At 38.7% G+C, this 27,549-nt stretch overlaps 1 protein-coding gene across 2 annotated transcripts; it reads left to right on the top strand.

The window, feature by feature from the left end:
* Positions 1-952: 952 nt before the first annotated feature.
* Positions 953-18,851, top strand: LOC110454720. Of its 2 annotated transcripts, XM_021504391.1 has the most exons (5): positions 953-1,244; positions 1,523-1,577; positions 12,244-12,398; positions 13,760-13,967; positions 15,303-18,851. In XM_021504391.1, the coding sequence occupies exons 1-5, from the start codon at positions 1,209-1,211 to the stop codon at positions 16,436-16,438; spliced, it is 1,590 nt and encodes a 529-aa protein (XP_021360066.1). In that variant the 5' UTR covers positions 953-1,208; the 3' UTR covers positions 16,439-18,851. The 2 variants fall into 2 exon arrangements, with proteins under 2 accessions (XP_021360066.1, XP_021360067.1); XM_021504392.1 differs by lacking the exon at positions 1,523-1,577.
* Positions 18,852-27,549: the final 8,698 nt, after the last annotated feature.

Here is a 27,549-nt window from a genome sequence, read left to right as displayed (position 1 = left end):
CACATTCTCGAACCTCGAATCCCAACTCTCAACTCTAGACTCCCGACTCCTTACTCCCTAAAAAATTCTCCCAAAGTACTTTTGACAGTCTACAATATGTTTCTACACGGTCTTACCTTAATCGTTAGATTTGATATTAAATGTACTTTTGACCAAATAGTTGCTCTCTATTGATACCCACTGTCTTACATGTTATAAGATGGTTCCATTCTTTGTCATTATGGCCTAATTCGGCCAATTGTGTTACAATTAACTAATTATGATTTATACGTCTGGGTCATAATCATTAGATAACTAACGCCTAAAATAACAAATCGCATATCACACTAATCACAAGGATACTTCAGTAGATATGTATTCGATACTGCGAGAAACCAGAACAAAAGAAATTAGTTAATAGACCTCTCACAAAACAAAAAACAAAACAAAAAAAACCGAAGTCGTGTCCCCTCGAAACTTAAATGTTCGTTGCATAACAATGTATCGCCACAAGCTAGCAAACTGACACAAAACATCAATCTTTTCTGTCAGGTTTGTTATGTGCACGGGATTTCAAACTTTTACATCTTGCAGAAGTAAACAACAATAAACATTATTTTGTTGACAGGTAATTTATTCCTAGTGGCAATTTTAAAAACTGTATAATTTCTTTTTTTAATGAAAATACCACATTTATATCTTCCTGACAAACTTCAAAACTACAAAAATGTATTCTTGTGGTAAATAAAGAAAAAAATTATGCGTTGGGTTTGTTTTTATTGAACACAGAAATTATTTACAGGTAAAAATAACCTATTTACAAGACGTATCATTAGGTAGGTCGTACATCAAAGAACGATCAGGACATGAACATGGTGTGTATATATAATTATATAACTACTGACACTAATGTTTAACGTAAACCTTCGTATTCATAATATACATCCATAATAAAAGTGATACATCATTGTCTTACAAAAGTTATCTCCTTTTCCAGTTAATTCAGTGACGTTTACCTTGCCTTGTGCATTTCATGATTTTTAGGAAAATTATAGAATCTCAAAATTTCCTTAAAGTACTACTATATTTGTGTTTCTATGTGAAATATTAGATGAAGGTATAAGTATTAGGTGTCTAGCAGAACTCTCAAAATTACTGGGATAGTGTAGTATAGTCTGTCTGCCTTTTTGTTTCGAAAATACATAAGTTCACATAATACCTTCTTCACCATGTTGTTATGGAGGCTAGTGTATTTCGCTGTTGCGGTGAGTATAACTTTTACTTCTAATTAAGTGTTGATTGTTTACTTTTTGACATTTATTACGTGTATGTATTTTTTTTATCTTACCACGTTATGTTAATAATTATGCAGGTGAGGGTTTCAGTAGGTAAAATTATTCAAATAAATCTACTAACGAGAAGTACTGAAGCGCCATAAAGGATAATGAGATGTTTTACATTGTAAATCGGAAGACAATGTCTTATTGAGGACTAGCGTCCATTACTCATTTGGATAATTTCTGGACATAATGCTTTATTGTAGGTTTGTTACAGTCTGTTAAAACCTTCACATTCCCAAGATGTTTCGCTTGATAAAGGTATGTAGATTGGTATTATATATATTCTTTGCCTTGTCATCCATATGAACTCCCCAAATCAGTGGATAGTTAATATATTCTATTGAAGCTGTTAAAAATGATGTATTGATATCGGATCAGACCTGTGTCTTAACCCAAATATAAAAAAATATAGGTATACCTTGCAGAGTGATATATAGACATATATGAACAAATACAAGAATGTTATCATAAATCTATATACATATTAACAATATGGCAAACCAGGGACGTATAATGGAGTCTGTATACAGTCCCTGGGCAAACCAACTTAACATTAAACATCTTCTATACTTTGTGTCTCATACATTATACATTGACGGCGTTATAATTAATAATCTGGCAAATATCTTATTTACAATTGAACTATTTAATACAGTCCGATTTATGAAAGATATCTCAGTTACACTTAATTATTAACCTATCAATAAATTATGTTAGATATTAATTCGTTAAAATTACAGGTACACCGCGTCACCCCAGGTTTTTTCGCGCCGTGTTTACACGAACTACTAGGACATACGATTTGTCACACTACTACTCTAGTGAGGCATTCGGTTACAAGCTAACCCAGGCGATATGTAATTACAACAGCATATTTAATATAAGTAACTTCTGTTTGTTTATGTATTTTTTATTGTATTATTGTTTCATGGTGACTGTTTATCTCTGTTATCTGTTGTGATATGTACATTTTCATGTTCCTGTCTTGATAAAGGGGCAGATCGCCCTGAACATTTGACAAATTGCTTTGTCTGCACTGCCGTTATTACTTCTTTCCCCATATATCTATTTAAGTAATACGCATCCAACCAACATTTTTCGAATCCAGTGCTGATATTGGATCTTACTGTCGTTATTACTTACAACACCTGTATTAAATTATGAAGACAGACCCGTCTTTGGGTATTAAATGTTTAGGTTGACTTGTCATATAGCAATGATAACGTAATTCATAAATGTAATAAGCTGTTTTTATGTTGTCGTGAATGCACTACAGCGGTAGTAACGTTTTGGTAATAGAAATAAAATTGGTATATACGAGTAACATTGTCTACATATTCTAACCAATTTCATAGTGTATTAATGATAATGACAATATCATCACAACAACTTATGATAAAATATCTCCTCGTGACGCGGTCATGAAAGGAGTATTGAGTACTGTATTATTTCGTTTTAATTGATGTCAAATACACAACGCATACGCATCGCTCTCTCAAACCTTCCTCAATACCATCCAAATACACGCCCAATCATGTATATCCACCATTACAAACATGTAAACTGCCAATAACGCAACCACGAAATCCGAGGGATATACCTGTTCTCTCTACACGATATGTTTTGCATCCTATTAACACATTTGGTCATTAAAGGACGTGTCAGGTTTCGATGGTGGAGGAAAGGCGGAGTACCCGGAGAAATAACATAGACCTGCGGATAGTTCCTTGCGACTGCTCCACATAGGCCTCGAATCCGCTACCCAGTGATGTTGGGCTAGTGATGTCAGAGCCTTTACCTCTCGGCCACCGTGACACCAAAGTGTTATATAAAACTTTGAAATACGTCTTGACAAAATGTAAGCTTTTTCTGCGCCGCCTTTCGAAAGATACGGTTTGGCTTGCCTATAAAATGGTTCAAAATCATGAATACGTTGCACATGTGGCTTCTTTTGTACATAATATAATGAATTTGCGACAACATATAATGTAACAGAAAAAATGATCGTCTTTGCTTTTGGTGTAGTTCCGCTGTAATTTTCAAAGGACTGGTGTCAGCCTAGCGATTGGTCAGCTTTTTTGTAACGTCTCGGACCAATCAAATGGCTGGTAGGGAGTCTTCGTCTTTGTCATGACATATTCCATGGATGCAGAAAGGAACCTTGGATTTCGAAGAAGCATACAACATTTCCCAATACAATAGTTCTAGATTTAATAAATTCCATTTAACGAATAAAAATTCAACGCATAGACACATAACAATCGTTTGGCACGTCACGAAGTCGATAAAATGAAGTACTATGAAAAATTGCATGAGGAGCACTTTGGTAAGTGACCATTATAACCAAGGTTGTAACATGCACTTTTGGCACATTTACTTTAAGTATTAGTTGATAAGATATTAACTATTTCACCACTGTAGATCATAATCGACTCAACCAGATCAATGCATGGGAGAGTCTACTGGAGTGAAAGGGTTAATGTCGAAATCCAGATAATGAGTCACAGGCCGATGAGGTCATTTGAACTTGTATTATTTGATGAATGTGATTCATCAAAGGAATAGGTCGTGTTCCTTTATTAACATATCATGCGAAAAGTGTATCTGATTTATCTATGATCACTATGTTAAGATTGGCAGGTATGTATTTGGAATATGAAACGTATCAAAGAAATGTCAACTTTCACCCATCAGAGCCGAGGAAGTTTGCATAATATATCATGAAAGACCTTTTTTTGCTGAAATGTGATTCTGAGGAATATTCATGATCATGGTTATTTTTACATCCCCATACATGTAGTTAGTTTATGGACGTCTTCATTTGTTTTAATTGTATACATGTGTAATCCGTCCTACGCTAGTATCCGATCGGAATTTAGCGTCCTCGCAACAGCCAAGGGTCAAATGAGAACGGGTACCTAGAAGTACGCCGCTGGAAAGAGAAAATAGATAGGATAGAAAGGAGAAAAAAAAGAAAGAATACATGAAGGATAGGAATCGATAAGGATCCCACGTGTTACAATGGAGGATGCAGATAAGTGTTGGTCTCTTTAGTAGAAGACCCTCCCCCCATCCCAACATCAGCAACCTCAGACTCTACCTTACATTAGTCGCCCCTTATAAATCACACGCAGTGGGACACAGCAGGTCTAATATTGCTACCCCACCACTGTCCCTTAAACGGACGACATGGAATAAACCATTCCCGATCCTGCAATGAGATGGGGGCCCATTAGTCGCCTCTTCCGATCATGCCGTGTGATACAGCAAGCCTAGTATTCCCCCGAACATGTACGGGTTAAACAGTTGCTGTTCAGTATCAGTTACTGTTGGGTACAAATTTCTGTGCATTTTTCCATTATCTGTCCGACACCAGTTACCTTAAATAATTTGTGTACATATACATGCATTTAGATTGATTGTAATTTACACCATATATAGACGCCAGTTTATGCAATGGAATTCATGTAAATTCAGTGTTATTTTTAGAAATTATCGAGTGATTGTTTAATGGCATGTATTGCTGTATATAGAATACCATAAAGATAAGCCATAACGTTTATTATCCATTTTACATGACAGTCTAAGCCAGTGATAAACATGTAGGTCAATTATTAATACACTGGCAAGCCAGGTTTACTGAAAAAAGTCAGATTAATATTTTGATGTTATCCTTTATATATATGAGGTTTATTTTTTATATTATGATAAAGGTTAGCTTTGTTCGTTGGTGTTTTTTTATAAATTGTTTTTGTTTTTTGATGTTCTGGCAAATGTTAGGTTCAACCTTTAATGTATCTGTTCTACTACGTGTGGGGTTGGACGTTTGATGTACGTGTGGGGTTGAACGTTTGATGTACGTGTGGGGTTGGACGTTTGATGTACGTGTGGGGTTGGACGTGATGTTCTGGCAAATGTTAGGTTCAACCTTTAATGTATCTGTTCTACTACGTGTGGGGTTGAACGTTTGATGTACGTGTGGGGTTGAATGTTTGATGTACAATGTACGTGTGGGGTTGAACGTTTGATGTACAATGTACGTGTGGGGGTGAACGTTTGATGTACAATGTACGTGTGGGGTTGAACGTTTGATGTACAATGTACGTGGGGGGTTGAACGTTTGATGTACAATGTACGTGTGGGGGTGAACGTTTGATGTACAATGTACGTGTGGGGTTGAACGTTTGATGTACGTGTTTGGTTGAACGTTTGCTGTACGTGTGAGGTTGAACGTTTGATGTACAATGTACGTGTGGGGTTGAACGTTTGATGTACACTGTACGTGTGGGGTTGAACGTTTGATGTACGTGTTTGGTTGAACGTTTGCTGTACGTGTGGGGTTGGACGTTTGATGTACAATGTACGTGTGGGGTTGGACGTTTGATGTACGTGTGGGGTTGAACGTTTGATGTACGTGTGGGGTTGGACGTTTGATGTACGTGTGGGGTTGGACGTTTGATGTACGTGTGGGGTTGGACGCTTGATGTACGTGTGGGGTTAGACGTTTGATGTACGTGTTGGGTTGGACGTTTGATGTACGTGTGGGTTTGAACGTTTGATGTACGTGTGGGGTTGAACGTTTGATGTACGTGTGGGGTTAGACGTTTGATGTACGTGTGAGGTTGGACGTTTGATGTACGTGTGGGGTTGAACGTTTGATGTACAATGTACGTGTGGGGTTGAACGTTTGATGTACGTGTGGGGTTGAACGTTTGATGTACGTGTTTGGTTGAACGTTTGCTGTACGTGTGGGGTTACACTGTTGATGTACGTGTGGGGGTAGGACGTTTGATGTACGTGTGGGGTTGGACGTTTGATGTACGTGTGGGGTTGAACGGTTGATGTACGTGTGGAGTTGGACGTTTGATGTACAATGTACGTGTGGAGTTGGACGCTTGATGTACAATGTACGTGTGGAGTTGGACGTTTGATGTACGTGTGGAGTTGGACGTTTGATGTACGTGTGGGGTTGAACGTTTGATGTACAATGTACGTGTGTGGTAGAACGTTTGATGTACGTGTGGGGTTGAACTGTTGATGTACGTTTGGGGGTAGGACGTTTGATGTACGTGTGGGGTTGGCCGTTTGATGTACGTGTGGGGTTAGACGTTTTATGTACGTGTGGGGTAAGACGTTTGATGTACGTGTGGGGTTGCACTTTTGATGTACGTGTGGGGTTAAACGTTTGATGTACGTGTGGGGTTGGACGCTTGATGTACGTGTGAGGTTGGACGTTTGATGTACGTGTGGGGTTGCACTTTTGATGTACGTGTGGGGTTAAACGTTTGCTGTACGTGTTGGGTTGGACGTTTGATGTACATGTGGGGTTAGACGTTTGATGTACGTGTGGGGTTGAACGTTTGATGTACAATGTACGTGTGGTGTTGAACGTTTGATGTACGTGTGGGGTTGAAAATTTGATGTACGTGTTTGGTTGAACGTTTGCTGTACGTGTGGGGTTACACTGTTGATGTACGTGTGGGGGTAGGACGTTTGATGTACGTGTGGGGTTGGCCGTTTGATGTACGTGTGGGGTTAGACGTTTTATGTACGTGTGGGGTAAGACGTTTGATGTGCGTGTGGGGTTGCACTTTTAATGTTCGTGTGGGGTTGAACGTTTGATGTACGTGTTTCGTTGAACGTTTGATGTACGTGTGGGGTTGAAAATTTGATGTACGTGTTTGGTTGAACGTTTGATGTACGTGTGGGGTTAAACGTTTCATCTGCGTGTGGGGTTGAACGTTTTATGTACGTGTGGTTTTGGACGCTTGATGTACGTGTGGGGTTGCACTTTTGATATACGTGTGGGGTTGAACGTTTGATCTACGTGCGGGGTTAAAAGTTTGATCTACGTGTGGGGTCAAACGTTTTGGGTTTGAACGTTTGATGTACGTGTGGGGTTGAACTGTTGATGTACGTTTGGGGGTAGGACGTTTGATGTACGTGTGGGGTTGAACGTGATCTACGTGTGGGGTTGAACGTTTGATCTACGTGCGGGGTTAAAAGTTTGATCTACGTGTGGGGTCAAACGTTTTGGGTTTGAACGTTTGATGTACGTGTGGGGTTGAACGTGATCTACGTGTGGGGTTGAACGTTTGATCTACGTGCGGGGTTAAAAGTTTGATCTACGTGTGGGGTTAAACGTTTGATCTACGTGTGGGGTTGAACGTTTGATGTACAATGTGCGTGTGGGGTTGAACGTTTGATGTACGTGTAGGGTTGGACGTTTGATGTACGTGTGAGGTTGGACGTTTGATGTACGTGTGGAGTTAGACGTTTGATGTACGTCTGGGGTTAGACGTTTGATGTACGTGTGGAGTTAGACGTTTGATGTACGTCTGGGGTTAGACGTTTGATGTACGTGTGGAGTTAGACGTTTGATGTACGTCTGGGGTTAGACGTTTGATGTACGTGTGGAGTTGCACGTTTGATGTACAATGTACGTGTGGGGTTAGACGTTTGATGTTCGTGTGGGGTTGGCCGTTTGATGTACGTGTGGGGTTAGACGTTTGATGTGCGTGTGGGGTAAGACGTTTGATGTACGTGTGGGGTTGCCCTTTTAATGTTCGTGTGGGGTTGAACGTTTGATGTACGTGTTTCGTTGAACGTTTGATGTACGTGTGGGGTTGAACGTGATCTACGTGTGGGGTTGAACGTTTGATCTACGTGCGGGGTTAAAAGTTTGATCTACGTGTGGGGTCAAACGTTTTGGGTTTGAACGTTTGATGTACGTGTGGGGTTGAAAATTTGATGTACGTGTTTGGTTGAACGTTTGATGTACGTGTGGGGTTAAACGTTTCATCTGCGTGTGGGGTTGAACGTTTTATGTACGTGTAGTTTTGGACGCTTGATGTACGTGTGGGGTTGCACTTTTGATATACGTGTGGGGTTGAACGTTTGATCTACGTGTGGGGTTAAACGTTTGATCTACGTGTGGGGTTGAACGTTTGATGTACAATGTGCGTGTGGGGTTGAACGTTTGATGTACGTGTGGGGTTGAACTGTTGATGTACGTTTGGGGGTAGGACGTTTGATGTACGTGTGGGGTTGGCCGTTTGATGTACGTGTGGGGTTAGACGTTTGATGTACGTGTGGGGTAAGACGTTTGATGTACGTGTGGGGTTGCACTTTTAATGTTCGTGTGGGGTTGAACGTTTGATGTACGTGTGGGGTTGGACGTTTGATGTACGTGTGGAGTTGGACGTTTGATGTACAATGTACGTGTGGGGTTAGACGTTTGATGTACGTGTGGGGTTGGACGCTTGATGTACGTGTGGGGTTGGACGTTTGATGTACGTGTAGGGTTGGACGTTTGATGTACGTGTTGGGTTGTACGTTTGATATACGTGGGGGTTGAATGTTTGTAGTACGTGTGGGGTTGAACGTTTGATGTACGTGGGGGTTGAACGTTTGATCTACGTGTGGGGTTAAACGTTTGATCTACGTGTGGGGTTGAACGTTTGATGTACGTGTGGAGTTAGACGTTTGATGTACGTGTGGGGTTGAACGTTTGAGCTACGTGTGGGGTTAAACGTTTGATCTACGTGTGGGGTTAAACGTTTTACGTACAATGTACGTGTTGGGTTGGACGTTTGATGTACGTGTGGGGTTAACCGTTTACTGTACGTGTTGGGTTGGACGTTTGATGTACGTGTGGGGTTAAACGTTTGATCTGCGTGTGGGGTTGAACGTTTTATGTACGTGTAGTTTTGGACGCTTGATGTACGTGTGGGGTTGCACTTTTGATGTACGTGTGGGGTTGAACGTTTGATGTACGTGTGGGGTTAAACGTTTGATGTACGTGTGGGGTTGGACGCTTGATGTACGTGTGGGGTTGGACGTTTGATGTACGTGTGGGGTTGGACGTTTGATGTACGTGTGGGGTTGAACGTTTGATGTACGTGTGGAGTTGGACGTTTGATGTACGTGTGGGGTTGAATGTTTGATGTACGTGTGGGGTTAAAGTTTGATGTACGTGTGGAGTTGGACGTTTGATGTACGTGTGGGGTTGCACTTTTGATGTACGTGTGGGGTTAAACGTTTGATGTACGTGTGGGGTTGAACGTTTGATGTACAATGTACGTGTGGGGTTAAACGTTTGATGTACGTTTGGGGTTGAACGTTTGATCTACGTGTGGGGTTGGACGTTTGATGTACGTGTGGGGTTGAACGTTTGATCTACGTGTGGGGTTAAAAGTTTGATCTACGTGTGGGGTTAAACGTTTGATCTACGTGTGGGGTTAAACGTTTTATGTACAANTGTCCTATCATATTAAATTGTTACCGTGCAGGTCGTGTTCCATCATTTTAATTTGTTACCGTGCAGGTCGTGTCCTATCATATTAAAATGTTACCGTGCAGGTCGTGTCCTATCATATTAAATTGTTACCGTGCAGGTCGTGTCCTATCATTTTAAATCGTTACCGTGTAGGTCGTGTCCTATCATATTAAATTGTTACCGTGCAGGTCGTGTCCCGTCATTTTAATTTGTTACCGTGCAGGTCGTGTCCTATCATTTTAAATCGTTATCGTGCAGGTCGTGTCCTAGCATATTAATTTGTTACCGTGTAGGTCGTGTCCTATCAGGACGCTTGATGTACGTGTGGCGTTGGACGTTTGATGTACGTGTAGGGTTGGACGCTTGATGTACGTGTGGGGTTGGACGTTTGATGCACGTTTGGGGTTGGACGTTTGATGTACGTGTGGGGTTGGACGCTTGATGTACGTGTGGGGTTGAGCGTTTGATGTACGTGTGAGGTTGAACGTTTAATGTAGGTGTGGGGTTGGACGTTTGATGCACGTTTGGGGTTGAACGTTTGATGTACGAGTGAGGTTGAACGTTTAATGTAGGTGTGGGGTTGGACGTTTGATGAACGTGTGGGGTTAGACATATGATGTACGTGTGGGGTTGGACGTTTGATGTACGTGTGGGGTAGGACGTTTGATGTACGGGTGGGGTTGGCCGTTTGATGTACGTGTGGGGTCTGACGTTTGATGTACGTGTGGGGTTGGACGTTTGATGTACGTGTGTGGTTGAACGTTTGATGTACAATATACGTGTGGGGTTAAACGCTTGATGTACGTGTGGGGTTGAACGTTTGATGTACGTTTAGGGGTTGAACTTTTGATGTACTGGTAAATGTCATGTGGTAGCCAGGTTAAACAATTGATGTACTTGTTTTTTAAATTCCAAATTATTTTAGATGTTGAAGTTAAGAATAAATTGAGATCGCCTTTTTTATGCAAATTGATTCGCCTATCCGTTAAAATTGCCAAATCATGGTTCAAGGCTTAAATTTTGTAACGATTAGAACTTTGTACTCACTGTTCTGCACGATCTTTGTGCCTTTGCCTAGAACTAATCAAAATGTACGTCACTTGATAATGGGTCGTGTCCCATCATTTTAAATTGTTACCGTATAGGTCGTGTCCTATCATATTAAATTGTTACCGTGTCGGTCGTGTCCTATCATATCAAATTGTTACCGTGCAGGTCGTGTCCCATCATTTTAATTTGTTTACGTGCAGGTCGTGTTCTATCATATTAATTTGTTACCGTGCAGGTCGTGTCCTATCATATTAATTTGTTACCGTGCAGGTCGTGTCCTATCATATTAAATTGTTACCGTGTAGGTCGTGTCCCATCATATTAAATCGTTACCGTGCCGGTCGTGTCCTATCATTTTAATTTGTTACCGTGCAGGTCGTGTCCCATCATATTAAATTGTTACCGTACCGGTCGTGTCCTATCATATTAAATTGTTACCGTGTCGGTCGTGTCCTATCATATTAAATTGTTACCGTGCCGGTCGTGTCCTATCATTTTAATTTGTTACCGTGCAGGTCGTGTCCCGTCCTATCAATTTAATTTGTTACCGTGCAGGTCGTGTCCTATCATTTTACATTGTTACCGTGCAGGTCGTGTCCTATCATATTAATTTGTTACCGTGCAGGTCGTGTCCTATCATTTTAATTTGTTTACGTGCAGGTCGTGTCCTATCATATTTATTTGTTACCGTGCAGGTCGTGTCCTATCATTTTAATTTGTTTACGTGCAGGTCGTGTCCTATCATATTTATTTGTTACCGTGCAGGTCGTGTCCTATCATTTTAATTTGTTTACGTGCAGGTCGTGTCCTATCATATTTATTTGTTACCGTGCAGGTCGTGTCCTATCATATTAATTTGTTACCGTGCAGGTCGTGTCCTATCGTATTAAATTGTTACCGTGCAGTTCGTGTCCCATCATTTTAATTTGTTTACGTGCAGGTCGTGTCCTATCATATTAATTTGTTACCGTGCCGGTCGTGTCCTATCATATCAAATTGTTACCGTGCAGGTCGTTTCCCATCATTTTAATTTGTTTACGTGCAGGTCGTGACCTATCATATTAAATTGTTACCGTGCAGGTCGTGTCCTGTAATTTTAAATTGTTACCGTGCAGGTCGTGTCCTATCATTTTAAATTGTTACAGTGCAGGTCGTGTCCTATCATATTAAATAGTTACCGTGCAGGTCGTGTCCTATAATTTTAAATTGTTACCGTGCAGGTCGTGTCCTATCATATCATTTTGTTACCGTGCAGGTCGTGTCCTATACTTTTAAATTGTTACCTTGCAGGTGAGGGGGGATATGCCTGCTGTATCAAGCTGCATGGTCAAATAAGTCAACTTCAGTGCAGTGTCCAGCAGATTCGGTTGTTTTACATGCATTTGATTCTGAAGAGATAATGGAGAAACAAAATTTAATTTAGCTTCCTCCCTCATAGCAAAACTTGAGATCTCTACCTTTTTCTTTTCGCTGGTTTGGGGGTGGTTCCCAATGTACAATTTGTTACTCTGTTTAGCCCTTTTTGTCAGAGTCACGTGACCATGGTAATACTTATACCTTAGCTGTAACGAACATATGAATGGCTTTTTTTTGTAGTACTCCAGTTGACTAGACTTCGCGAAATGTTGTCTGAACCGATTGCTGCAAAGGGCGAGGCGTTTCCAAACATCACCGGTCCGAAATCTTTCGACTCAAAGATAGCCATCTTGGGGGCAGAACCAGCTGGCATACACATGGCCTATAAATTGAAGGTTTGCTACAGGAAGTGACGTTACGACAAATGCCAAGTTGTGCAAAGCATGTTCAGTTTAATGAGCCATGACTTTTAATTTTCAAATCGATATAATTTGGATATATTTAACATTTCTATATTCGTGCATTAAAATACATCAACGGATTGGATTGATTTGCTATCCATGTACATAAAACTTTAGTGTAAGGAAATTTAATTGTTCTTCCATTATGTAAAATGAAGTTGTAATGACAAGCTAAGCATGCTTCAATCAATAGAAACAGGTGAATACCTTTATTTTTGCTACTTGAACGTAAATGTATAACTATGACGATTGATTAAGAATTTTACATTTTATAAACAAATTACAAAATATAGAATAATGGTATCTTACTATGAAGCAATCTTATTATTACAAGTAAATATGTATTAAAACACATCCACTCATTTAATAGTAATATATCCAGGGGTTACGTTCACTTTCGCTCTCTGCACCCCTGGAATATGTCATAGTAAAATTGAAGGCTCAGGGTGCGCCACCTTGTTGATGAGACAAGAAGGCTAGTTTGATCCTTTGATATACATCAAAATAATATCTCAATCACGTAACGTTAAAAATTGACAGGCTTTGAAGTCGGGCGTCTCTCCTTTGTAATCTTCAAAGGACAGGTATCAGCCTAGCGATTGGTCAGTTTTTTTACCTGAGACCAATTAAACATCTAGGTATAGAGAGCGAAAGTGAGCGTAACCCCAAGATATCGAGGATGGTTATACACCGGGGCCCGTATTCATGAACCGTTTTCATACCAGAGCATGATTTCTGTGCTCAAGCCGTCTTTCTTGTAACTATGTTACACGGTCAAAAAGTCACGTGTAAACACTGAAAACAGTGCTCGGCTCAATGTCATTCCAAACTCCTTACAAATCATTGATGAAATATGGTTATTTTTAGAAATGTGAACGGTTTCATGAATACGGGCTAGTGAGTTTGGCCATTCACCAAATGGGTGTAATTCCTAACATTAACATGTCATCCAGTATACAAAGTGGTCAATCGGGAACCGTCGGCACTTTCCGGACTGGGGAAAGTGCCGACGGTCCTAAATTCTAAAGCTACACAATTGATCTTTTGCTTTGATTTTGAAACGAAATTGTATCTTTCAATCGAAAACAATATTTCTTGGAATCATTCGAACTTCGATCTTTGAGTTGTTGTTTCGTAGTCCTATCTACTTTTAGTATAGCACTTCGAGTACGTTATGTACTATTTGTCAATTTAGAAATGATTTAATGGAGAAAAAAAACACTATACACAGGACATCGTATTTGTTAATTGTCAGAGTGACAATCACCATATAATATTGTTTTCCTCTCTCATAGAAACTCGGTTATACGAATGTGGTAGTTTTGGAGCCTGAGGATCGGATAGGCGGAGATTCATTGACAGTCTATCACAGAGGAGTCCGACACGAACTGGGCGTTGGTCACTTCCGCGTTGAGAACACAGACATCCTGTCAATTATACAGGACTTTAGGATGGGTCCAGTCCAGCCCATAGGGGACGTTTCTGTGTGGCCTGATAGTGACCGTATGTATATGTAGACTAGGGGTACTCGGCTGGGTTTTATCGTCAATCCACGTTTATTGTGTAACGTTGACTGTGCATACAATTGTGCACTGAACATTCCAATACACTGGCATCAAATTGACTTGTTAGTTATTAGCCATTTATTCAAGACCGCACATATTTTTGTCCCTTTTTCTTTTCTTCACAAACATATTGAATATGTTGTAAAATAGCAAGGTTTTAGGCTTTGCACTACAATTGATTATATCTCTCACTAAGATAAAACAAGATGTTGTATAACGCCAGAAGATAAGGCCTGTATTCACATAAAACGATATTTTGCTCAAGCATAGATTCTGTTAACAAAACAAAAATACCAAAGCTCGCTTCAATTATAAATACAAGGTAATGGTAAAAAATGTAAGTGCAAACGTTGAAAACAGTGTCTATAGCTTTAATTATCTTTACAGTTTTTTCAAATCATTGATAATTTCTTATTAATTTAATTATAACCGGAACAAGAACTGTAGCTTGAACACAGAATCTGAGTTTGAGCGCAGGAACCGGTTCATGAATACGACTGGTAACGTCGAAAGAACAATTGTAGGTATGTTATACAAACATTACCACACAAAAGTGTTCATCTGTTGTATCGGGTTGAGCTCGGGTGTTGTGTAAATGCATATTTTACACTTTAGTTGAACCCTCGTGAAATATATCGATACACGTTATATATTCGTCCAATCAGAGGCCTCAGGCGTACACACACAAGTGTTTGTGTCGCCGTATTACCTATAACATAGCAATATATATATATATATATATATAGATGTATAAGAATACCTAGCTGGATTTGTAATTGTCGCTTTTTAAGCATTGGAATGCTTTCAGTTGGCATTCATAGGCAATATGAATGGAAATTGGACAAAGGCAAATTCAATTAGCATCATGTTTGAATTGCCTCTGTCTAGTTGGCATTCACATTGCCTATGAAAGTAAAATGAAAGCAATTCTATGCTTACATTTCCAATTTTGGAATCTGTTTATCTCATAGAATTGAATTATGCTTATCATCATTCTGCATTTACTTCTTAAATAATGTAAATAATCGTATAACCTTGAGCAATGAAAATAAAAACAGCTATCAGGCGAGAGAAGATCATTGGTTTCCAACGAAACAATTATGACATCATATTAATGACGACACCAATAATCCGCTGATAACATTCTGTGGTAGGTTTATACAGTGACAATGCCATGCAATGGCAAATCTATTTATATTCAATAAACGTGTTTGTGTGAAGTTAGATTATGATCACATTAATGTTTGGGATGACAAACTTTGGTATTTTTCAGATGCTGAAGACTTATTGCCATACTTACTGTTCGATGCAAACCAAAGATCAAACGATAGCAATCCGTTAACTGCTCTTAACCTGTTGTCCGAAGCCGTCATGACGTATGTCAGGATACATCGACAGATTTTCGGGGACTACGACGGTCTATTGATGCCACGTCCTCTTACACCTGAAATGCAAATGGTTAACGGTACCATTGAAGATTTTCTTAAAAGAAACGATCTCAGTATGTTAGAAACACCGTTCCGAGTATTATACACTGCACAGGGGTACGGAGATATAGATAAAAGGGCAGCGTTGTATGGTTTGATGTATGTCACACCAAAACGATTGCTTAGATTAATAGAATCATTTATAGATCTATCGAATAGGGGTGACACGTACATTCTGGAGCGTGGATTTTCAGCATTGTGGGCGGAAATTGTTAATAAGGCTAATCTTGATGTGAGGGTTAATCGGAACATTTCTTACATTATTAGAACACCTGGGAAGATTAATGTGTTTTATGATGGCACTGCAGAGGCAGAAACCATGGAAGTTTACGATTTTCTTATAGTTGCCAGAGATATGAGTAAAGTTCTGGGCATTGTTGACACCTCCTGGATAGAGCGAGGGATTTTCAGCCATCTTACACCTTCTTTTATGACGTCATCACTGATCGATACCAACTTCGGTCGGCGTGCGCCCATGCCGAGAGCATACTACATGTATAATATCAAATCAAGGGCAAATCACTCTGTTTTGTACCATGAAGATTCTTACAGCATTTTACATAACATCCAGGGAACTAATTACAGTCGCGGACTAATACCAGGGGGATATGACGGTGAAATGTACCAGTCCATAGTAGTTCGGCAATATGGTGACTCATTTCCATCAGAAGACGATATTAAATCTGGTTTCTTAAATCATGCAAATTTATACGGAATAACACACGGTCTTGTACTAGCTAGGAAAACATGGAACTATTTTTCCAAATTTGGACCAGCAGAAATGGCCGCAGGCCTGCTATGGGACATATTCACATTACAGGGACACAAGAACACGTGGTACATAGGGTCGTCTGTCTGTTTTGATTCCTTGAACAATGTCATTGATTATAATAACCTTATCCTCCAACACTTCAACCTCTAGAATGGAACGGAAAACAAATCAAGCTATCATGGATCTTGAGCGTAATTACTAAAAAGTAAACATGTATACCTTTTAAGGCAATAATACTTAACTGACCATATTACCTTTTGATTGTTATGTTTGCCTTAATTTATGTTGCATATTGTATACAGCTATAACTCATGACTTTGTATATATTGTTTGATAAAATATTAATGATTATGACAACTATGACACATCTTCTGTCATGTTTTAGAAATATGATATTCGCGTTGTCAATACAGCAACTGTTCATCATGTCAACAGACAATAAATACAATGTATTGTACCTGTAATTGAATCAACAGTGTTTGTATTCCAAATAACATCGAAAGACATCATTTCAGTAACAAGATACTTTTGCAAAAGTGCATCGGCATTATGAACGCTCTTAAAAGACATTGTCACCAGTTTCATCAAAAGTAATGTGACGGCGAAAAACATCGAAACTTGGAAAAGACGTGTGTTTTTGGAGGAAACGGAGATCATGTCTGCGGAAAGAGAATACATTTTGCTTGCATAAAGGAGGTGTGTGAAAGAAAATGTATCCATCTTTCCAACGGTACTAAGTGTTTTGTTTTTGTACCACAATTAGAAATGTGATTGTTGACGTTAATGGGGGATCGATCTTTCTCGTGTCTACATGTATCATCACTGGGAGTTACACTTTTATCGAAAATTGATGTTAATTCCGAAAACGTGTAAACTTGTTCTGAACTCATATGTAAATGTCAAAATACAGCTGTAATAAATTCGCAGGTCCCTCTGGTAGAATACAATGAAAAGAGTAAAAAATGTCCAATGAAATCATGTTTGCATTGGATTCTACCACTGGGACTTGCGAATGTATTATCTGACATACATTGCTAAACGTACATGTTGGTATATATTGTAACCTGTATTTCGTATCTTTTTAGTAGTTGAACGGTTCTTGATATACACACTTCATTCATTGTAAATTTGACATCACTCAGTCCTACTCTTATATTTATAATCCGTAAAATTAAGTGGTTTTATGTACCAACACATTCGGATACCCTCTTTTTGACCTGCTAGCATCACCGATGAGTGCTAGAAGGACGAAACAGCTGTATGGTGCAGTGTAAGTCCTTTGTTGGCATACTAGATCAATTACCAAATTCCATAGGTACAATCTTCATGTCAATGCCTTATGTTCATCTTATCACAAGGAGTGTCTCGTACAGATTCATGTGTAAATGGCAAGTATGGATATAAGTGCATCTTGATATGTATATGGGACCTGTAGAAGTTTCTAAACATTTTCTTCGGGTTGGTAAATATGGATTATGAAAAGATTCATGTAGCACAACCAAAAAGTGTTTATGTGTGACGTTTCGATGACTAGTACGGTATGTACATATACTCTGTCACCTTCATAAGACAAATGAACATTATGAACAAGTTGTCCACAAATGGATGTCGATTCGGCCACGATGTAAGCGTATGTCCAATTAGTTCTTATATTATAAAGCGTAGCTGAATCGAGTCATTTCGGTACATATATACCAACTAACTGTACATACGCTTACAGCGTAGCCGAATCGACATCGATTTGTGGATAACTCGTACATATTTTACACCTTTATGTACATACGTGTCACTGGTCATTTTTCTGACGAAGGTGACGGAATACATACGGTACTAGCCATCTAAACGTCACATATAAACATGTTTTGGTTGTGTTACATGTACAAGAATCTTTTCATAATGTTTACAGGTAGATTCTGGTTTTGAAATAGGTATTTGATTTTCTTTCTGCTCACCGTTTATAATTGCCTTTACAGTCATTCAGGTAATATTTTCATAATGAAACTTGTACATGTAGTAGCATTATTTATGTATGAGACATGTATTTCTTACCACACGTAGGTATTGAAATGCTTTATTAACGATACAAATGTACACCTGGTTTGTGATAATCCAGCGATTCGTCAAACTGTAAAACATGACAAGTCATGTCACTAAAACCACATGTGCGTGTTCTAATCTTCACCTTTATGTTCTCACCACTGTAGACCGTAATGGACTCGTCAAGATCAATGCATGGTAGAGTCTACTAAAGTTATATAGGGATGAAAGGGTTAAATCACAAGAACATACATATATTACAGGTCTTTACATATAGTGTCTTGTCAGTGACAAGATGTTTCCTGCTTATCAAACGAAACTCTTACGATAGTAAATGTCACGTGCTTCTTAACTAACGCACCAAACTACTATTTGAGGCTCCAATTAAGATGAACGCTTGCTGTATATAAAACTATTTCTATTTGAGTGAGTAACTTTATTTATATATTTGAGCATGAATAAATTTAAAAAAAAAACCTGTTGGAATCGGTGTTTTTCGATTATCTTTATTATGAAATAAAAGATATGTCGCACAATATTGTAGTTCTACTTTTGGAATGAGTCCATACAAATATTATTTCAAAAATCATTTCGCCGCAGATATCAAGCAGATCTATATGCTGTTGACTGCGTTCTTTTTATATATGGAAGTGTAGGCTACGCGAAAGTACTACGTAGATTGCATGCAGTAAACACTTATCCATTTAAATTATTTGTCCCGCTGTGGACGGAAGAGTTTGGAGCACCGCTGCCTATCTTCTAAACATATTTTTTAAGAAAGAATAGTTTTTGAGTCATCTCCCTTTTTATAAAGTTGTTTTTAGACGACCTCCTACACCAATATTTTGAACGTGGTACACATGGTCAGTACCCTAGGGAGCTGTGCGCTTTTGGTTAACTTATTTATTTATTTCATTTCATTATTTTATTTATTTTTTCATTTTTATTACAACAAAAGTTATAGCCTTTTTCTATTTTCCGCTAAGCATATCCGATAAAATTACAACCCTTTTTCTTGCTAAACATTTCCGAAAAACTACTGCTTGATTTGTATGCCGATCTTAATTGAACCTGTGACACATAATCACAATGAAATTTGAAATATTGGTGGTTATATGTGTTATATCTTTCTGTGTGTATATAAGTATATCATTCTCTATTCTGGAACCCTAGACAGATGTTTCCAACCCTTTCCTGGTGTCCGTGTCCCACCTTCGGTGTGAGATGTCCTTGTCACACCTTCGGTGTGAGATTAATAGAATCTTTCACCCCCTTGGGGGTGAGATAGGAGAATCTCAACACGAGGGGGAAAGATTCTTAAAGTGCCAAACACTCGGCACATCCTCGTGTTTGGCAACTTAAGAATTTTCCCCCTCGTGTTGAGATTCTCCTATCTCACCCACAAGGAGTTAAATGATTCTTTTTCTCTTACCCTGTTCTCCCATTTTGTATTATATACACAATGTAATGATAACGTTACATGCTAAATTCAGGGTTGACGTCAGTGACGTTAATGGATTGTTGACGTGACGTCATTGTATTGTTAAAGTGACGTCATGCCATTGTTATGAATAGGGGAATCCCCCAGTCTCGTCTATAACGTATGTAACGTCTATATAAAATACATAAGAGGGTAAACACAGGGTAAGAGAAAAATACTCATTCTCCCGCTTGGGAGTGAGACAGGGTGATATCTACCCTCGGGGTAAGATTCTTCAGCTGTCAAACACTCGGCAAGCCTCGTGTTTGACAACTTAAGAATCTTACCCCGAGGGTTGAGATTACCCTGTCTCACCCCCAAGGGGGTGAAAGATTCTATTTGTCCCACCTTAGGTGTGATATGTCATTGACCCACCTAAGATGTGAGATTATTAGAATATTTCACCCCCTTGGTGGGTGAGACAGGATAATCTCAACCCGAGGGTTTAGATTACCCTGTCTCACTCCCAAGGGGATGAATGATTATTTGTCTCTTACCCTGTTTACCCTTATATTTGATATAGACGTTACATCAATGCAAGACAATGTTGATGTGATGCGGCTGAATTGTCGACGTGACGTCATTGTATTGTTGCCGTGACGTCATGGTATTGTTGCTATGACGTCATACAATTGTTGAGAATGTGCAAAGAACACGTGTAGTTTGTCTCAACGCTAGGGTGAGATAAGAAAATCTCACACCAGTAAAATGGTGGATATCCCTGTCCAGGGTATGAGAAGTTATTGTCCCTCCTTAGGTGTGAGATGCCCTTGCCCAACCTTAGGTGTGAGATGTCCTTGTCCCACCTTATATGTAAGATGTCCTTTGTCCCACCTTAGGTGTGAGATGTCCTTTGATCCACCTTAGGTGTAAGATGTCCTTGACTCACTTCAGGTGTGATATGTCCTTGTCCCATCTTAGGTGTGAGATGTCCCACACGGTTCCCCTATCTCGCCCCAAAGTGGGCCAAATATTATATTCTTCTGACATTTGCATCTACGACATGTTTTTTAATATATTTTTATATATCAAATCTAACCAAAACGTGGGTAGCAATTAAAAGCGGCATGACTTTTTTTTACTACATTAACAAATGATGCAGTCGTATCTCTGTTTGAAGTTTTACTTATTTTATCGGTCTACATGTACGTACTGGAAATTTTAACTGCATTTGTATCCAAGTGTATGATGTACAAAGTGTGAATTTGTTCGGAGATGAAATGGTTACCGGATTTTTTTTTTTTTAGTTTATTTCTATATAAAAGCCACATCCGAGCAACGTCGAAATAAAATAAAATGAAATGTTTGAAGAGAAGCTGAAATGCACTAAACTCCCAGCAAACCAATAACAAACTAGCTGCAAAATACAGTTGTAGTACCCATTATTCGATCGGCCATTCAAAGTGAATGGCAGCAACGATGGTCTCTTGAGACAAGCAACAAACTGTTTAAAGTGCAAGCAAAATGTATCCTTGTCCGCCAAGTCTGAGAGACCGCAAAAAGTATGTTTTCTCCCACTATTCACATGCGTGTATCCCGTTTTAGCCGGAAAAGATCAGCTTTTATCTTACCCTGGACAGGTGTATCCGCATTTTTACCGGTGTGAGATTTCCTTGTCTCACCCTAGGGCTGAGACGGGGGGATTCCCCTATTCCTAACAATGGCATGACGTCACTTTAACAATACAATGACGTCACGTCAACAATCCATCAACGTCACGTCAACCCTGAATTAAGCATGTAACGTTATCATTACATTGTGCATATGATCCACAATGAAAGGACAGGGTAAGAGAAAAAGAATCATTCACCCCCTTGTGGGGGGGATAGTGGAATCTCAACTCTCGGGGAAAGATTCTTTAGTTGCCAAACACTCGGCAAAGCCTCGTGTTTGGCAACTTAAGAATCCTCCCCCTCGGGTTGAGATTCTCCTATTTCACCCCCAAGGGGGTGAAATATTCTATTTGTCACCCCCTAGGGGGAGATAGCCTCGTGGCGATTAGCACGTGCTCGATTGTGACGTCATTAAAATGCGTCACCGGTAATTGTTACGTCATCAAAAATTAATGACGAAATTCATACCCAAAATGTGTTTCTGTTTACATTACTGTCGACGGAGTTGTGACTGAAATAATAGGATTGGAGAAAAACAATCATCCCCTACCTTTAGGGTGTGACAGAAATCTTCAACCCTCGTGGTGATTTGTTTTGGTTGTCTATTCCTCGGCAGAGCCTCGGGTTAGACAACCAAAAAACATCACCCCTCGGGTTGGAGATTTATCTATCACACCCTCAAGTTAGGGAATGATTGAATTAGTCCTCCTCGACTCCTTGCTGGTTTTACGAATACCAATGAGCCACCTACCCTCCACGCGTGAGTCTCCCTTTACAGTGGAGCACTTGCTAATAGATTGTTCAGATTTTAAATACTTTCGTGACAAATATTGCAATGTCGGACATGAAAACCCTTTTCTTCCGTAGACTTGGAGGCATTATGCAACTATACAACTATAATTATAAAAGACATAGGTCTGTGTTATACACTGTAATTCCACTACATTGTAACCTGTATGACTTGTTTTCCTACGACACATGCAATGTATACATATCTCATTCCATTTCAATCTTTACACGATGGTTGAAAACATGTCTCATATTTTACCCCCTTCCACTATTTTAACTCTCTAAGCCTATCCTGCTGCTGATTTTATAAGATATACGACGTTTTATATTATTTTAATTTTGATTCCTCACATGGTTGTCCCATACTAATAGATTTATTCTGACCCTAAACGACCATATTTGTCTATGGGTCGTTAAACTAAAATAGAAAAATAAACAAACAAATGGTCGTATTCGGGTTCATGTGAATAGTTTTTGTGCAGCCCAGGGCCCGTATTCACGAAACCGTTCTCATGCTCAAGCGGGGACTCAAACCAGCTTTCCTGTGTCACACTCAAATGAAATGATCAAACAGTCAAATGGAAACATTGAAAACAGTATTCGGCTTTAAGTCTCTTAAATTTTTTCACAAACACATTGACAAAATAAGATATTTGTTATTAGTTTATAAGCGGAAATAGAAATTTGGCTTGAGCACAAAATCCATGCTTGAGCATGAAAACGGTTTCATGAGTATAGGCCCTGGTGTAGGTAGTAACTACATCTCTGAACTTTACCATTTGTTTATGGATATGGAAGATTCTACTCGTTGTTATGAAAAATGTGTCGTTATAGTTTCATAGGGAAATACAATTAGTTAGAGAACAAGAAATACGAATTCAATAAGAATTCCATAAAACCAAAAATACAAAAGATACGAAGAAAGAAAGAATAGAGTTGTTTTCAGATTCAGATAGCCATACCTATTAAACACTGCATTGTACCGTCTGGTCATTTCATTCATTTGGAACCTATTAGTAATACATATGTCAAAAGAATGACAAAGCCATGTATTGGTATATCGAAACATACGAAGAACAACAGCACAAATCTGAAAGACCATCAAAAACGTTACAAAGTAAATCACTTTAGACTACGGCAGATAATGTATACATTAACTAGTACTTTTAGGAGGCACATTAATCTAGTGGTAGGACGCCGGGCTCGTGACCGAAGGGTTGCGGGTTCGAGTCACGGCACGGCACTGTGCTGTATCTTTGAGCAAGATACTTTACTCCGCTTGCTCCAGTCTACTCAGCTGTAAATGAGTATGTGGTTGGGCAGTGCTAGAATTGTAGAATCCTAGCTGTGAGCGCCGAAATGGCAGCACCGGTTGTATGCTTCCCATGGAATTGAGAAAGATATTGGCTGGTTGCAAAGGCCCTATAACCACGGATCATAATTTGTGAACCGCTTTGAATTGACTTACGAACTAGGTTGTGATAAAGCGGTATAAAAGAACCTCGAGTTACTATTTTTATGTAAACAATCAAGAACAAACTCCAGCTATAAAGCAAAGGTTAAACCCAGGGAGTCAACCGCCTTGTTTGCGTGCGATAATAAGTAGAAATACGCAGAAAGGAAATATATAATCTGTGTTATAAGGAGAGGCAGTAAGCAAGTCAAAGTAAACACTTAACTGTACAATAAGACCTAACGTGCGTGACTGCACATCCAATATCTTTGCACACTAATGTGAAATTCACTAAAGGCTTGATGGTTTCCTTAATGACCGCTTACATGATTATGTTAATGACATGCTTCTTCATATTCAGTTTTTTTGCTCACAGCAATCAATCATGCCAGCTATGAATGATACAAATGAAGATAGCGATAGTGTATGAGCAGTCTAATTAATTCTGTTGTACATCCAGACTTTTTGCGAACGAATTTGGCAATCTTTTTGTTGTTAACGCATTCATTTCCGTTACAATATGATTTGCATTATTTATACAAAATTTAAATGAGAATGCCTTTTATTAATTCTTTATATTTTATTATACAGCTGTTAATGAATGCCCTATGCAGCCAGAACAAACAACTCGACGAATCGAGCATTAGCAACCCTTCGGTCACGAGCCCGGCGTCCTACCACTAGATTAACGTGCCTCCTAAAAGTACTAGTTAATGTATACATTATCTGCCGTAGTCAATAGGAATTTCTGTCAAAGAATTATAACACAATTTACTAAAACAAGCTTTGCTGATTGTTAGTTTAGGAGCTGGTCTATCATTATCTGGTCGCAACAATTTAAACACTGACGGTATCTAATGGAGCTGGTATCACAGTACGTACCCACAAAATATATGATGGAAAGAGAATGCCTTATATCACTTATTTATATTGGCTGAAACTATCTATTGTGAAAGGACATCAACGTGATATCCAGCCTAGTCTATGCTAGATTATGGGCGGATAAATAACTACATTTTTATTGAAAAATAAAACATACATCTGGGCCTCTGGGTGCATTTTCAACACAAGTTACACTACCTCTCGAATGTTATTTACTAATTAAATACAGTAAAAAGTGACATTTTCACGGTGTTGAGATGTTCTCATTTTTTTTTTTGCGTTGAGTAAATCAAAACGGTAATATTGACACGAAAACGTTTATTTATAGGTTATAGATAAATCGAATATTGAGGTTGTATAGTTGTTGCCAACGCTAGCATGTCCACACCGCGATCAGATTTAAAGGTAATAATATGAACATTTCAGCACGTAAATATTTTCACATACAGTTATTTGCTTTGGTAAGATAATTCACTATTTACATTATTGTACAAAATAATGTACAACCAGCTTACATTCAGAAATAACACACCTTTCATTGACATAATTACGATGTTACAGAGAAACGAACCTGTTAGACTAAAATAAATAATTTCATTAACCACAGCTTACTAAGTCACAATACTTTAGACGAACAAAATCAGTTATGGAGTATTAATTGAGTATCATCAAAAATTTCCATTAAACCTTAATATTCCATTAAACTGTTTTAATCCTAATTAATTTGAACTTTCCTCATTTTCTGTAATCAGGAAGATAGCGACGGGTCCATCAGGTGAGAGCACAATTTTCATTTAATATCATTGGGATCTGTTCTTGAGGCAATGAGTCCTTTTTATTATACCCATCTTACTTGAATTGAAATGTAAATTCATATTAATATATGGATACATTTTATGGATATCGATCTTCCAACAGTAATGTAATATTCTCTATGTGGCTTTCTTGAAGTCATTTGTGGTCAGATAAAAACGCCCGCTTCGAGGTCAATCAAAAGCTATTGGATACGCTTTTCCTGTGATGCATCAATTTGATTTACTTGTATTTGTCTTCAATCAGTATTTCCGTATTATTGATTATTGTATATCAAAATCAGAGGATCGATTACCTTGTTGTCGATAAACCTTTCTGGTCATTGCATATGTGTATGTAACAATGATATAGCGCCCTGTCTAGTAAGAATAAGCCACTCTAAAGCGCTTTACAGCACATAGATATACGTTTTATACAATTAACATATATACATTAATGAATACAATTTTGAGAAATTCGCAGCAGCTGCCTTATCAGGTGCTAACTACTAGTCCTATGTCACATGGCTCGTATCTCTCTTTGTGTGTATACCTGCGTCTATGCTGGAGATATATTGCGTTCGGTTTGTAGTGGGACCGTGCTTCCAACGGTATCATTTATAGTGCCACCTCACTTGAATGCTACAGCACAGATACCGCAACATCCACCCTAGACCATTGTATACTCCACCTGGGTTGTTGGAGTTGTATGGGCAGGAGAAAAACAATTTCTCTGAATATTCTATGCGTACGACGACTTCAGGGATCGAACCCCGGCCGCCTGCGTGGAAGGTCGGAGTGTTAACCCCTCGACAAATCCGCCCATAATTTAGCATAGACTAGGCGGGATATCCCGTTGATGTCTATTCACAATAGATAGTTTCAGCCAATATCTTTCCATCATTTATTTTGTGGGTACGTACTGTTATACCAGCTCCATTAGATACCGTCAGTGTTTAAATTGTCGCGACCAGATAATGATAGACCAGCTCCTAAACTAACAATCAGCAAAGCTTGTTTTAGTAAATGGTGCTATAATTCTTTGACAGAAATTCCTATTGATAACAAACTTAACAAAAGTTTAAGCAGGGTCATGAAACCATTTCTGAAAAAATATCATTGTCAATATTTACATTCGAATATAATAGTTATTTTGCATTTAGTTTCACATCCTTACTTCACTTTGTTGGAGAAGCAGAGTCGGTGTTGTCATTTTCCGATCGGAATTCTGGTCACTTTATCAAAAGATGCATTAATCTCACAGCACGTATTGAATTATCGATTATTTGAAATGTTGATATTATGTTGTGACTACATGATGTCCCACCTATCTCACAACTTACTAACTTTGCTTGTAATATTGTTACTAGGTGATATTGTTACGTTATCAAAAGATGCATTAATCTCACAGCATGTATTGAATTATCGATCATTTGAAATGTTGATATAATGTTATGACTACAGGATGTCCCACCTATCTCACAACTTACTAACTTTGCTTGTAATATTGTTACTAGGTGATGTGAGGCCAGCTCCATAACTGATCGCCTTTGTCTAGGGGGTTATGACTAAGCTAGCCATTGTTTGTATAAGTATGTAGTTCATTTTATTATTTTTTCTGTCTACACTAGCCATTGTTTATTTAATTCATTTTTCTTTTTTTAATTTGTTAGTCTTTATTTTTATATGTTATACTTATATACACACTCCGGAATGTGAAATCAATGGAACTACGTACTTATCTGCATCAGTCGCTTACCTCGATCCTTGGTTAGAGAAAAACCAACATGAAAGGTATACTACTTATCTTTACGATAAACCATATAATTTCGCTTTCCCGAGCGTAATCTTTCCCTTTCTAGATAGTCACGCCGCTTATTCCACAGCGACACTGTTTTCATTCCTCAGTTAATTCTCTGTTTATGGAACTTCTTTGAATGGTTGCGCTATAGCTACTACTCGACCAAATCAGCCATTGGATGGGCTGATATGGGAGTCTAGAACTGATACGGAGTAAGATATGGAAATGATCATATGATAACCTCTATATATATCTGAAGAGTATGTACACTGTATGTGCCAAAACAAAGGCCAGGTGCATGTTCACAAGGTTAATTGATTGGCGTTTAAGTTATATTCCGCGGCGTTGTGCGTATCGAATTAAAGTATGCAATTCAATATGCTCCTATACACAATTCATTAATTATTATTTCGTA

This window comes from Mizuhopecten yessoensis, unplaced genomic scaffold (genome assembly GCF_002113885.1).
Source record: "Mizuhopecten yessoensis strain PY_sf001 unplaced genomic scaffold, ASM211388v2 scaffold8035, whole genome shotgun sequence".
Lineage (NCBI taxonomy): Eukaryota > Metazoa > Mollusca > Bivalvia > Pectinida > Pectinidae > Mizuhopecten > Mizuhopecten yessoensis.
Note: the sequence above shows the minus strand (reverse complement) of the source record. Positions and strands in the feature narration are given on the sequence as shown.